General features: G+C 29.1%; 1 protein-coding gene across 1 annotated transcript; it reads left to right on the forward strand.

The window, feature by feature from the left end:
- The first annotated feature begins 518 nt into the window (after positions 1 to 518).
- LOC113863285 (probable purple acid phosphatase 20) lies at positions 519 to 4,468 on the forward strand. Its single transcript, XM_027496813.1, has 5 exons — positions 519 to 663; positions 2,699 to 2,993; positions 3,281 to 3,855; positions 4,070 to 4,158; positions 4,285 to 4,468. Exons 2-5 carry the CDS (start codon positions 2,729 to 2,731, stop codon positions 4,466 to 4,468), a joined length of 1,113 nt encoding a protein of 370 aa, XP_027352614.1. The 5' UTR covers positions 519 to 663; positions 2,699 to 2,728.
- Positions 4,469 to 13,610: the final 9,142 nt, after the last annotated feature.

A 13,610-nucleotide genomic window follows, 5' to 3' on the forward strand; every position in this document is an offset into this window, starting at 1 on the left:
ATTGATAAGTAATTTCTTAGCTTTTAAATATTTTGTATTGTTTTAAATATAAAATAAACATTGAACTTTATAGTTTTAAAATTATAAGATATTATTAAAGTTTATATTTTTTATTTTGTATTATTTAAAATTTTTATTTTCAATAAATATTAAATTATTAATATTGTATTATATTTTATAAATAATTTATCATTTAATTTCAATAAAAATAATTTTTTATTTTTTCGTGAAAACCTACTCTATCCAATCCATAATTCATTTAAAATCCAAATTTTGGTATGAACTTGTCATTGTTTATATAAAACCCGGTTCACAAAGGAGTTAATGGCCGGGGGAGGTGGACCATATTCAATCACTTATAAATATAATGTCACTCTGATTCTGATCTGACACCTCACACTTCTTCTTCTTCCTCCTTCAACTTCAACATTATCCGTTGTAGTTGTACAAGCAGGAAATCCGGTTCAGTAATTTCATAGCTTTGAATGCACATTAGCACCCAAATCGAGAACGATGGTTGTGCAAACGCGTGTGTCGGGGTTCTTGCTCTTGCTCATCATCGGAATCTTCGAAATCGATGCCGTTTGTAGTTACATTCGACCACCACCTCGTCAAACACTCTCTATTCCTCATGCCGATCAAGACCCCGACACGCCACAACAGGTACTTCGTCAACTTCACAATTTTAAGGTTTTATTTTCGTTACGAATAATTTATTATGCATTTGCTCGTTAGCGTAATGACAAAACCTGCTGGGTTTGAGGTTTGAATTTTCTATTCACTAATACTACTACGATACCTTAATCACATTTTTAATTCGCTTGATGACTTTGTATTGTGAAAATTGGAGCATGACCTGAATAAATTCACATTTGTCCCACCCAGCCTATTGGATGGGACACAGGTTCAATGAATATTTTCATCGTCTACATCAATATTTCTTGGTTCTCTGTGTGTGTACATACGTGTTGGTTAATTATTAGGTGAAGAAGACGGCAATGTTTGATTACCAAAATGAGGGAGACGTGTTGGCTTGAGGGGGTAGGAAGCCAATAATACTGTGTGCGGTCGTGGGGAGAGTGGGTTTGCTTGTGACTCTGCCTCGCTGCCCAAATGTCTTGGCAGCACTCTTTATTTGGTTTCTCAAGATGAAGAATAAAACAAACTTTTGAGAATACACTCTTCATACTGTACACTTTTTTAAATGTATTCTCCTTTAATTGACTAAGCTTCATCAAAATTACTAAAATTTACACATTTTTTCATAAATTTCAATTTGTATTAATTTGCATATTGTTAGCACTTTTTTAATGAATAATACTTCATAACTAAATTCAGTTGTTTTTTGAAAAAGTTTTCTGGTCTTTCTTAAATGTGTATTCAGTCTTTTATAAAATGTTTTCTTCAATTTTTTTTATAAGACATAATATTTAATAAATTTTTATTTTCATTATAAAAATGATTTTTTTATCTGCATTAATTCTTAATTTTTTTATATATTTTAATTTATTTTTAAATTTATATTAATAAATCACTTATTCATTACTTGGTATTGTTAAAATAAAATATACATTTATAATACGTAACTATTTATATTGACCATGATGTATTAATTATTTATTTCTCATAAAATAATTATAAAAAAATATATGGTATGTAAGGTGTTTTTTTTAGTTTAAAACTTAAAAAAATTTAAATGAAAAACAATTATAAGGAATCAAGTACTGTGATAAAACAAAAACTAATATTATTTTTTATGTTATTTTTCACTCTATATCATGGATGTTTTGTTAATTATTTATTGTATCTCATATTATTTGTTAGTTTCTCTTTTTTTTAATAATTTATTGATTTTCTGTCATTTATTATTATCGTTTTATAATTAATACAAAATATTTTTTAATAATTTTACTCCTAAAATAATTAATGTGTATAAGGTAATAAATAATAAATAAAATATTATTTTTATGATAAATAAGGTATAATAACAAATTAAGTAATACTTACTTTTATAAAATTTAAAATATCAAATTTTTTTAATTCCTTTGTAAAACTTTAAACGTGAAAGGAAACAAACAATGAAAGTACTTTAAAGCATTAGTTTATCTTGAAGTTTTTCTCTTAAAAAAATTAATATATCATTAATTATTTTTTCAACAATATTCTTATTTATTGATACCTCACCTAATTAATAAATAATTATATTTTGATTTTTTAAACAATGGTATTTGAGAAAAAAACATTATTATTATATTTTATGTAATTAGTTATTTATTTAACAAAAGATGTAACAGAAAAGGTAATTATGATGCAAGAAAAGGAAATTGATTTTACTGAATTCTTTAACAATTGAACACCATATCTTGTTAATGTTCACTTTTAGCCAAAAAAAATTATATTTCTTATAAATTTTAAATTGATATGGTAAATTAATTTTTCCTAGTTAACATATCTGATAAAAAAGTGGTGGCTTTTATTTTATGATAAAGAGCTTTATATATCTTATATGAGGGCATAATTATTGGACACAAAATAGAATTTGTGGACGCAATTTTATTGTATTAAAGAGTGTGTTAGCACTTCTAATATCATACATATATAAGATCACGAGACTTGAAATACATTTGATCCATCGTCTTGCTGGGTATAGGAAAAGATTCATATTATTTCTAATGTGGACATTGGTTGAAACTTTCAGGTACATATTTCCCAAGTGGGCCAAAACAAGATGAGGATATCGTGGATCACAGATAGCCCAACCCCTGCAAAGGTTGAGTACGGTCCATCACCTTCGGCTAACGCTTTCTCTGCCACTGGGAATACCTCTTCCTACAAATTTGTTACCTACGAGTCTGGTGAAATTCACGACGTTGTAATCGGTCCCCTCAACCCCAACACTGTCTATCACTACCGCTTGGGATGCTCACCCTCTTCCCAAACCTACCAATTCAAGACTCCACCCTGTCAATTTCCTATCAAGTTTGCCATAGTTGGTATGTCCTCTCTCATGTTCTAATCAACCAATACCATATATTAATGTAATTTCTGTGAAAATTTGTTCTTTTCTCCTACACTACAACAACTCGTAATATTCTATAAAAATTCATAGAAAGAGACACAAGTTAAACTATCCATTTATATTATTAAATAATCCCATCCTTTTGTAATCATATTAAATAGAGGGACTAATCAAAATAGCTTCATCATTCTTAAGTGGTTTGATAAAAAATTGTCTATTTTTAAAATGACATGTTTTAATTAATGTGTTATACATATGCAGGAGACCTTGGACAAACAGATTGGACTAGGTCGACCTTGGAGCATATAGGTAAGTCAAACTACGACATGTTGCTACTACCAGGGGACATATCCTACGCTGACTTAATACAACCTCTATGGGACTACTTTGGTCGTCTTGTGGAGCCATTAGCTAGTGAACGTCCTTGGATGTTGACCCAAGGCAACCATGAAATTGAGAAGATTCCGGTGATCCACTCTGAGCCATTCACAGCTTACAATGCCAGGTGGCGAATGCCATTCGAAGAGAGTGGCTCAGACTCTAACCTCTACTATTCTTTTGATGTTGCTGGCGTTCATGTTATCATGTTGGGATCCTACACTGACTTTGCTCCTGATTCTTCTCAATACAAATGGCTTCAAGGGGACTTGAAAAAGGTTAACAGGGGAAAAACTCCTTGGGTGGTGGTGCTCGTTCACGCCCCTTGGTACAACTCCAACACTGCTCATCAGGGTGAACCTGAATCTGTTTCCATGAAGGCTTACATGGAAGATTTGCTCTATCAAGCGCGTGTTGATGTTGTTCTTGCAGGACATGTTCATGCCTATGAGCGCTTCGTGAGTATCAATAATTAGTATTTGTTGTCACAACAATTCTAAATCCTTTTTATTTTTTATCTTACATTTTTTCTTAATTATTAAAAAATATTAAAAATATTTTTGTGTTAATATAATAAGTGTATGTACTTTTTTTTATTCAATCACTATTTAATACAGCAAAATCATTGTTAAACATGTGTTACGTACCTTACCTATTTGCTTGTTTGCTCAGACTCGGGTTTATAAAGACAAAGGTGACAAATGTGGTTCGGTGCATATCACAATCGGGGATGGGGGTAACCGTGAAGGCCTCGCTACCAAGTAATTAGCTTTTTCTTTTGTTTGAACAATCTTAATTTTGAAACAAAAATTAAGCTGTATAAAAGCTTTGAATAATAAATCACGATTTTTAACTTCTAATTAATTCTTTGGTGTTTGTGGCGACAGGTACATAGACCCCAAGCCAGAGATATCAATATTCAGGGAGGCTAGCTTTGGACACGGTTTATTAGAGGTGGTTAATGCATCGCATGCACGGTGGACATGGCATAGGAATGATGATGATGAAGCGGTTGCTAGTGACTCTGTTTGGTTTACAAGCCTCTCCTCTAATCCTTCTTGTAAACTGTAATGCTCCTATATATATATATACCCTGCATGCAAACGCAAGAGGATAGTTGAAGTAGTTATTTTCGTTTGTTATTGTTGATCATCTTGAAGAAATAACGTTATATATGGGTTCCAAAAAAATTCATAATCACTTGCAGTAATTAGGCATTGCTAGCTCATAATAAAGGTGATTGTTTATGTCATCATTCGGTTTTAATTCTTTTTCCTGGGTAAAGCAGAAAAAAGAAAAATTGCACACATTCCACCTTTTAATGAAAAATACCAATAAAAGATTGACCGTTTATTCATCATTCATCCAAGAGATCTCCAAGACTCCGACCATTAACCAACAACCATATATTCAAGTAATAAGGTCAATCAAAGAAGGAATCAATCCGCCAATTTACTCGTCCTCAAGGAAACATCGTATTGCGTTCTATATTTATTCCTAAATAAAAGCATTTGAAGCTAAAAGAAATTTGATTAAGAGTTTCCCTAGTTGATACAAATAATTTAAGAGTTTTGTTAACTTAAACGTCTAATGAGAATAAACAACTAATAATAGTAAAATTTTATTAAAAAATTTTTTATTATATTTTTATAATTTAATATAATAATTGTGTATTTTTTTATAAGATTAAAGTTAATAAAACTTATAATTTAATACAAAATTATATAAAATAAAAAGATTTGATCAGTCAAGTTCACGGATAACCATACACTTAGACGAAAGAAAGTAAACATCCAGCATAGCTAGAATAATACATATTTTTCAACCAAAATCAATATGTTAGCTAAAGGTGAATCAAGATTACAAATGGCAAGTGTAAGACGTGTATGCAAGACACTGCTTTTAGCAATTAATCTGTCTCGTTGATGTCGCAATTTTCCAGAATTTATAGGAATAATGCCGTAATAGAAGAAGAATAGAACCAATCGGCAATAATGTGTATAAAGAAGTTGGATTGCATTTATAGGAAAAAAATGTGCTAATGTTAGTCAATATTAAGTTTTAACGTTAATTAATTGATAAGATAAATGTGCGGATTAGCTTAAGTGAACACTTAATGATTGCACTAAAGTTAGTTAATGACCAGGTTTAAAAAAATATCTTTTAAAGATGAGATCAAGGAAGGTTAATCAAGTACTAAAATCAAATCAAATACCTATGAGTGAGGAAGCTTCTAAAAAACAAAGTAATTCTTTAATTTAAAATTAAAGTTATTCTTTTACTGTTTTTCATAAGAAAAAAGCTATATAACTTATTAATGGGTTTTTTTTTATCAATTAGTAAATTTATATAATAAATAAAAAGTAAAGATTTTTTATAGTTTCTAAAAAAGTACTCTAAATGATATTTAACTTATTAAAGATTAGTTACTAATATTTATTTTTACTCTTAACATTTTAAATAATTTATATTCACAGAAAATAATCTTAATTTTTTAAATTTTGTTTAATGCATTTTAACCAGCTACACAACTAGTTTTTATCAAAATCATCTAGTTAAATGTTATAAATTTTAACTACAAACTATAAATTTTGTTAAATTATTAATAATAAACTTTTAACTAAGTTTATAATCTTAATATTAGCATACATGTAGGTGGAGCATATCCAGGGACTTAAATTAAAAAGGCACAATTTAGTTCGATAACAATAAACAGAGTTTTTGTATTAGCGTGTATGTTTGTCTCTAATTTTTACAAATTTTAGAAAATAAAATACTCAACTCATACAATTTCAATGACTTATTTAGAGTAAAAATATGAAATTAACATGAAGTGAAAGTTTAGTTATTACATAAAGAAAACCTTTGCATATTTTAGCTGTGAGGAAGGCATTGATGTGAAGGGTGTGGCGTGAAAGATTAAACAAAATTCCTCACGCTCGGCGACCCTTGATGAAGTGATAGAAATGCATAATTGTAATTGATGAGTGGGAGTAACACACATTTATGAAGGAAAATGAAAACGATTCCTAACTCTCACACCCCTCAATCAAATCATGAGAGCACAAGTTTTCCTTAAATTATTGAAAGTGGGTTGATTCAAACATGGTAGGAGAAAAGCAAAACCACTTTTTAAGAGTTACTCGAATAGATTGCATAGATAAGCATTATTATTATTATTGGGGCTTTCCCATCATTTTACAACAACTTTTCTTTGATTCACTCACTCATATGTTCACGCTAGTAATTTTCTCTGACTGTGCCATTGTTATCTCAATTTGAACACGCTTCAACATTTGATGGGATAGGAACTCATGAGGCTACAAGTTTGGTCGAGTAGAGCACGTAACAAATATATGGATGATACAAATTTAATCAAATAATCAAATATCAATACACTCAACTTTTCTTTTAGGCTAAGTTGTAGTTCCATCCAATTCGCCGAACTAAATTGTTCAGAGCACGAGGAAGTGCTCGTAAAATTATTGCTTTTACTTTTGGTTTCACAAAACAACAAAATTGATTATTATATGAATAATTAATTGTTAATATTTTAATTAATTAATTGCTTCGATTAATTGATAATGTGATTGACTTAATATTTATATCTTGCAATGGAGTCATGATTTCGGAAAAAATTCTTAAATTTGAAAGTGTGTTATATTGTTAGAAGAACTAGTCGGATGTCCGTGTTATGCACGTGTTACTTGCTTTTAATGATTGTATATGTTTAAATTTATTTAATTTTAAAAGTTTCTTTTTTTATATTAATAATAATTATTAAATATTTTAATTTAATTTATTAAAGGATAACACTATGAAAAGGTTGATTATTTTAAAAAATAATTAATTATTTTAAAAAGTTGATTGTATAACATTTCAAGAGCAAATATTTGGTTTCAAGGGAAAGAAAAAAAAATGCAAAAAGGGAAGGAGAAGAAAGAAAAATGTAAATTATTATATATATATATATATATATATATATATATATATATATATAGGGTAATAGCAGGGGAAGGGAAGAAAAAACAATCATCATCTTAATTGATTTGTAAGGATAGAAAAAGAGAAAGAAAAATACTTTATTGGTATACCTTTATAATAATAAATAGATAAATAGATTAAAATATAAATATTTTCATAATTTATTATATTAATACTTCTTAACTAATTAAATTTATATTAAAATAATAAAAAATAACATTTTAAATTATATTTTCACAAAATAAAAAATTAACATAATAAAAATAATTGAAACTGCTTATATACAATTCATTCAAATGAACCACTATTAAAGGATATCATTGTTTATGAGAAAAAAAAAAAGGATATCATTGTTTAAGTCAGATTTGAAGCAGAATATAAAATATTCAAATTTATGATGATGAGGATTTATTGAGAAAAACAATACAAAATTACTTGTTGATAAAATGGTTTTAATTTAAGTGTACTTTCTCTCATTTTCAAATCTGCCTACTTTTAAGGGAAGTAAAACTTTAGTTAGGAGAAGAAAGTTTAGATAATATAAATGGAATTTTAGATTGAATTTGTGGATTACTGTCAAATTATGTCTTTAACTGATTGTAACTAATGATTTTTTACTGTACAAATATTATTAAATTAAAATAAAATTTAAAGATATAACATGTCATTATTTTAAAATTTTAAAAATTAAAAATTAATTATTAATGATATTTTATCACCATTAAAATTTAAAAAACTAAAGAGATAAAAATAAAATAAAATAAAATAATTAATTTTTTAATTAATATTTACTTCAAAATTAAATCTCAATATAAAAGAAATTAAGAAACGTATTGATAAAAATTCTAAAATATCATCGTTTAATAGAGTTTTTAAAAAATTCTTATTTAGAAATTATGATGCGGTTTTTTGGCTAATTATATAAAGGTATATTCATATATTTAATTAAAATAAAATAAAAAATAGACAATAACTTAATTATGTTTTAAATGAATTTTTTGTTATTGTTGAAAAAATTTGAAGTAAAATTTTCAATCTTAGAAGTTGGGATGAAATTTTTAATTTTGTTTAAAATTATTAATAAATAAATAATTATTTATTTTTATATGTATGGTTTTGGCTTTTCATGTTCTCAATAATTTTTTCATTTTTCATGTATTAAAGAATTTTAATAATTAAGTTAGTATATGCCATTTTCCTACATTTCTACTTTTAAAATTTTATTATTTACTTATATTTTTATGACTTAATTTATATATGATTTAATATGAATTATATAAAATATATTATTATCTATCTGTGAAATTTTTTATTAAGTATTATTTTTCACTTATTTGTAATTTTTATTATCTTTGAGTATTTCATGTACAATGCTCAAATTCGCCTTTTACTTTTTATAGGTTAAATATTATAATTTAATAGAAATAATAAGTTATAAGAATTATTAAATATTTTTCAAAATCATATGAGGACCTTAATAAAAAGTTATATTATATATAAATAAATTATAATTAAGCTATTATAATTTATATAATACATTGCACGAGCATCGCATGAAAACAAACACTGATTTCTTTCAGATTATTATAAACTGAAAGGTGGGCATATATTTTTTTTAATTATTATTATTATTTAATTGATTTTAAGTAATTAAAACAATACATTTTTTTTATTAAAAACTAATTATTTTTTAAAAATATAAATGAAATTGTTTATTTTGAAATAGTTAATTAAAATAATATCATAAAATTGTGGAGAAGAAAGGACAAAAGAGTGATTTCAAAGGCAGCCCATGGATTGTAAGAACATAAACTGATGCAATCTAAGCTGAAAACAAGAATGAGAAATGAACGAGCAGCACGAGGGCTAACCAATGACCTTGCCGGTTAACAGTTTCAGTCGAAGAAGGAAATAAGAGACATCCAAAAAACTACCTGTCAACCATGATGTTTCACGTTATGCCTGGCCCCAGTTCACATCTATATTCCTGTTCCTCTCACCGAATTATTTCAAACTCATATCCTGAATTTGGGAAGAAAATGGGTCCTTTAATTATGATACTGCCTTTCTCTATAATTATTATCATTATAATAACGTAAAACAAAATACCATCAATGGTTCAAAACGCTCACTGGTTCACAGTCACAGGATAAATGATAGGAAAAGATGGGTCATTTGGGTAACCGGTGAATGGAAATTCCACTTGAAGTAAGACTAGATTCTCACAAGGAACTTGTACTAAAAGAACCTTGCTTTAGTGTAATTACAATGCATAACACCCTCCACATCCTTTCTTTATCGCCCTTTTTGTGGAACCCTTTTTTAATGATTTCACATTCCGTTTTTTAAAATAAAGCACTGCTAATCCCAAGCATGAATAAATGAATCTATAGATGACCAATTATTGACAAGATCAAATTTTCGTATCACTCAAATGTAAAAGACAAATACAAGGGAAACAAAGAGCCAAGTCCACAAAAATTGGCATTATCTTCTCCTCTCAAGTATCAATGCACAAAAACCGCTGATTTTCAACAAAAGAAATAATAACAATAATAATATTGCGGCAATGAGAATGATTATTGCCAACAGTGCGCAACACATGAAAATTGCAAAAGAATCATGAAGGGGTAAAAATAGAATAAGGGCAGCATAAATAAAAACAAAAGAGTAATTGATGATAGGGGGAGGGGGCTAAGTAAGGGTGCTGAATACCGATGACCCAATCCAAACCATCATTGCAAATCTTGGGATGGCCTAGCCCACCATCATTTTACAAACCCTATGGAAGAAAGACCCATTATTGTCCCTCTAATGTCCATGATGCCAAATTTTATTCCCACTTATGCCCTTTTGCCCTTTTGCCCCTGCGCACAAGGAAAGTATGTGGAAACAGTGCTGAAACAAAACTCCATTCAAAACCATCATTCACATGACGCCATAAAACATCATCATGGAACCGAAACATGAAAATCTTTTAGGCTCCTTACCAGCCGCCTTACATGCTTACACATGCATGATTGTTGTGTCAGAGAGAAGAGGGACACGTCCCCCACCCATATATGCCCCTTCTTCTTCTTTTTCTTCCTCTCTCTCGATTTTGCTCTATAAATTAACACACACATTGCTCAGTTTGTCCCACACATTCCTTTCCTTAACTCACCCTTTTCTCCTACTGCTACTCTCACCTTCCTGTTCCAAACTCCAGTTTGTTTTCTGATTTGTCCACCAAAGTTTTCTGCTAACTTCCTTCAAAAGGTGATCTTTTTTGAAAAGTTCAAGAAAAAAAGACATAGGACCCCACCCTTCTCTCTCTCACACGTTTTAGTTTGTGTTCACACAGAAATATAGACATTAGACAGGGTGTTCCGGTGGTGGTGTATTTTGATACCCATTTGAGGCCATTGCATGTAGTATTTGCTTTAACTTGTTTCCAGATATCTGAGACCAAATATCTTTATTCTGTGTCTGGTTGGCTTCTTCCACCTAAGTATTCATGTTGTTTTATATTCTCAGAAATGTTTGGCATTCAAATCTTTTCTATATGAATTCATTAGGCTTTGGTTTCCTTACACTTAATTATTATATTCTTTTTTAATACAAAAAGACCCACCCTTTGAATGGTTTCTTTGTCTTTCTCTAGCTCAAAGATAACAGCCTATTTTGTTTTTTTTAATATATAGAATATACTAAAATAGGGGTTTTAAGGTCCCCCCTCTACTCATTTATTATTATTAGTTCTAACAACTTTTGGCTATGCTGACATTAAATATTTGAGCACCTATAACGTGGTTATATGCGTGAGAACAATAACTTTGTTTGTTACATAGGCATACAAACACTCAGAAGATCTTCGTATGAAGCTTGTCTCTTTTATGTGTGTCCTTTATCCTTTTCTTCCCTCTTGGGACAGCCGAAAGAAACCAAATTTTTTTTGCGCTTTCAAGTGAGTGCAGATTTGGACAACTGTTATTCCACCTCTGTATCTTCTTCTTTAGTTGTGCAGACAACCCATATGGCCTATTTATTTGACAGGGTGGTCCAAAAGACTCAATTGTTCTGCCTCCACCCCGTATGCTTTTCCCTGTTGTCGTTGGCTTCTTCGTTTAGGTGTCATAATTATATCTACCAAAGCAAATCATAAAGCAACACATTCGCTAGGAAGCTTGTAAATAATTGTTTTTTCCCTTTTAGATTTCAATCAATTATTATAAGGTTCTTTGTTTTAAATTTTTTTAATGATGGCATTTCCTTCTTTTTTGTTCACGAGTTCTCTTCTTTTGCTTTTTTCAATCATACTCATATCTTTTATGTTTTTCACGATGAGGTGGAGATTTGTAATTATATATATTTATTTATATATAAGTTAGTTTGGGTTCGATTACTGAATTATAGTCCCGGGGCCAGTTAATAGTATTATCTGAAGATCCCATTTCCTATTTGTTCTGATTCCCTTTTTTTTTTTTTTTTCAGGTGACAAGGCACTGTGAATAGTTGTGGGAGCTGTTTCACAGTCATGGAAAGGTTGAACTCAGAGTTGTACTACCAGAACTGTCACATAATGAAAGAGAATGAGAAGCTGAGGAAGAAAGCTCAACTTCTTAATCAAGAGAACCAAGCACTTCTGTCTGAACTTAAAAAGAAGCTCTCCAAGGGCAATGCAAAAACCAATGCTCCAAACTCCATTCTTGACCTGAACCTTAGCTCAAGTTCCAGCCAAAATCCTTCTAGTTCCAGCAACTAGTCCCCTTAAGAGATAGACCCTTTTTTTGTAGAACCAAAGTGAGCGCAACAGTGGTTGGTTGTAGTTTCTGTTGCATAGGATAATCATTTGGTATCCGGTTACTATCACTTCCGTTTCTTTGTTTTGTCATATTTTGTATGAGGGGTTTAGATATGAATTTCTGAACAAAGTGGATGTATGGCTATGAGCTAGAAAGGAATATAAATTCATATGTTTAGCTCATTATTCCTTTGCCGCTGTGTGCATGTGTGATTATAATATGCTCTATGGTCGTGTATAGGACTTGCATAATCTGTTTCGAGTTGCCAAAAAGAGTTCTTTTACACCTAATAAGAAATGAAAGGAACTAAAGCAAAACTCAAGGATGGATAAGTGAATTCGACAACAATGTACCATGAAATAAAAAGTGAATTACATAACAGGTATGAATCTACCCATGAAGCAATGCAAAATGGGTTCATCAGAAGTGAAGTAGTCATTTTGGATGTTGTTAAGTGTGGACCTTATTCTATTTTGTTTTGACATAAAGAGCAAATAACAATTACTTGTGAGTGGTGAAGTGGTTAGGTGAGGACGGTATATAATGGAAAGACTCATAATCATTGTTAAGGTTTTGAGTTGAAATATAATTGTGGATGTTTACTTAATCCATTGAAGGAAATCTCTCTCTCTCTCCTTTTGGGCTCTCCCCTCCAACAATCGGTACTAGAGACCACGATTATGTTGGGTTATGAATTTTCACTCGTGTTGTTAGTGTTTGGGTTTGGTCCAACACTTGTTGGGTAACATAGTAATGTTCGTCTTTCGAAGAGAAGTTTAGCTCACGTGATGTCAAAGCCCGCTTTGTGATCTTTCCCTTGAGCTATTACTAGTTAAAAATTGACAAAAAAATCAAAATACAACTTGAACCTATGTCCAAATACTGATTAAACAGTGCAAAGGGCGTAAAAATTCAAAGAAGATTAATTTTGCTATATATAATAGGTAAACTTTGTAATTTGGCTTCAATTTTTTATTTGTCTTTTAAATTTTTGTTATTTTATTTTAATTTTACTTGGCAATTGTGGATAATTTTTTACTGCTTAATTTTTTTTCATTTATGACATTTTTTTCTGTTACGGTAAAATCAAGTTGAAATAAAAAAAATGAATAGATAAAATAAGATTTTAAAAATAAACCAAAACAAAACATAATCAAGGCTCAGTTTTGGTGAACTTTTAAAAAAATTATAAAAAAATTAGTATAAAAAATAAATAAAATTTCTCTTGTAAGTTAAAAATAACTTATCTATTCAAATTTTAGATTATTTGAATTAGATAACTTCTAAAAATATAGAGAAATCTAAGTTATTTATAACTTATGGAAAATTAAAAAAAAACTTATACTAATTTTTTTCATATAAATTTTTCTATAAATTTACTAAATAAAACTTAAATTTAGTACATAAGTATAATATTATTCATATATCTATGATAATTAATTATG

This window comes from Abrus precatorius, unplaced genomic scaffold (assembly GCF_003935025.1).
Source record: "Abrus precatorius isolate BTA unplaced genomic scaffold, Abrus_2018 Scaffold3, whole genome shotgun sequence".
In the NCBI taxonomy this organism is placed as follows: Eukaryota; Viridiplantae; Streptophyta; class Magnoliopsida; order Fabales; family Fabaceae; genus Abrus; species Abrus precatorius.

Coding starts and splice junctions, on each gene's coding strand:
- LOC113863285 (XM_027496813.1), top strand. CDS start 2,729: ATGAGGATATCGTGGATCACAGATAGCCCAACCCCTGCAAAGGTTGAG. Junction 2,994..3,280: donor TATCAAGTTTGCCATAGTTG/GTATGTCCTCTC, acceptor ATACATATGCAG/GAGACCTTGGACAAACAGAT. Junction 3,856..4,069: donor TTCATGCCTATGAGCGCTTC/GTGAGTATCAAT, acceptor TTGTTTGCTCAG/ACTCGGGTTTATAAAGACAA.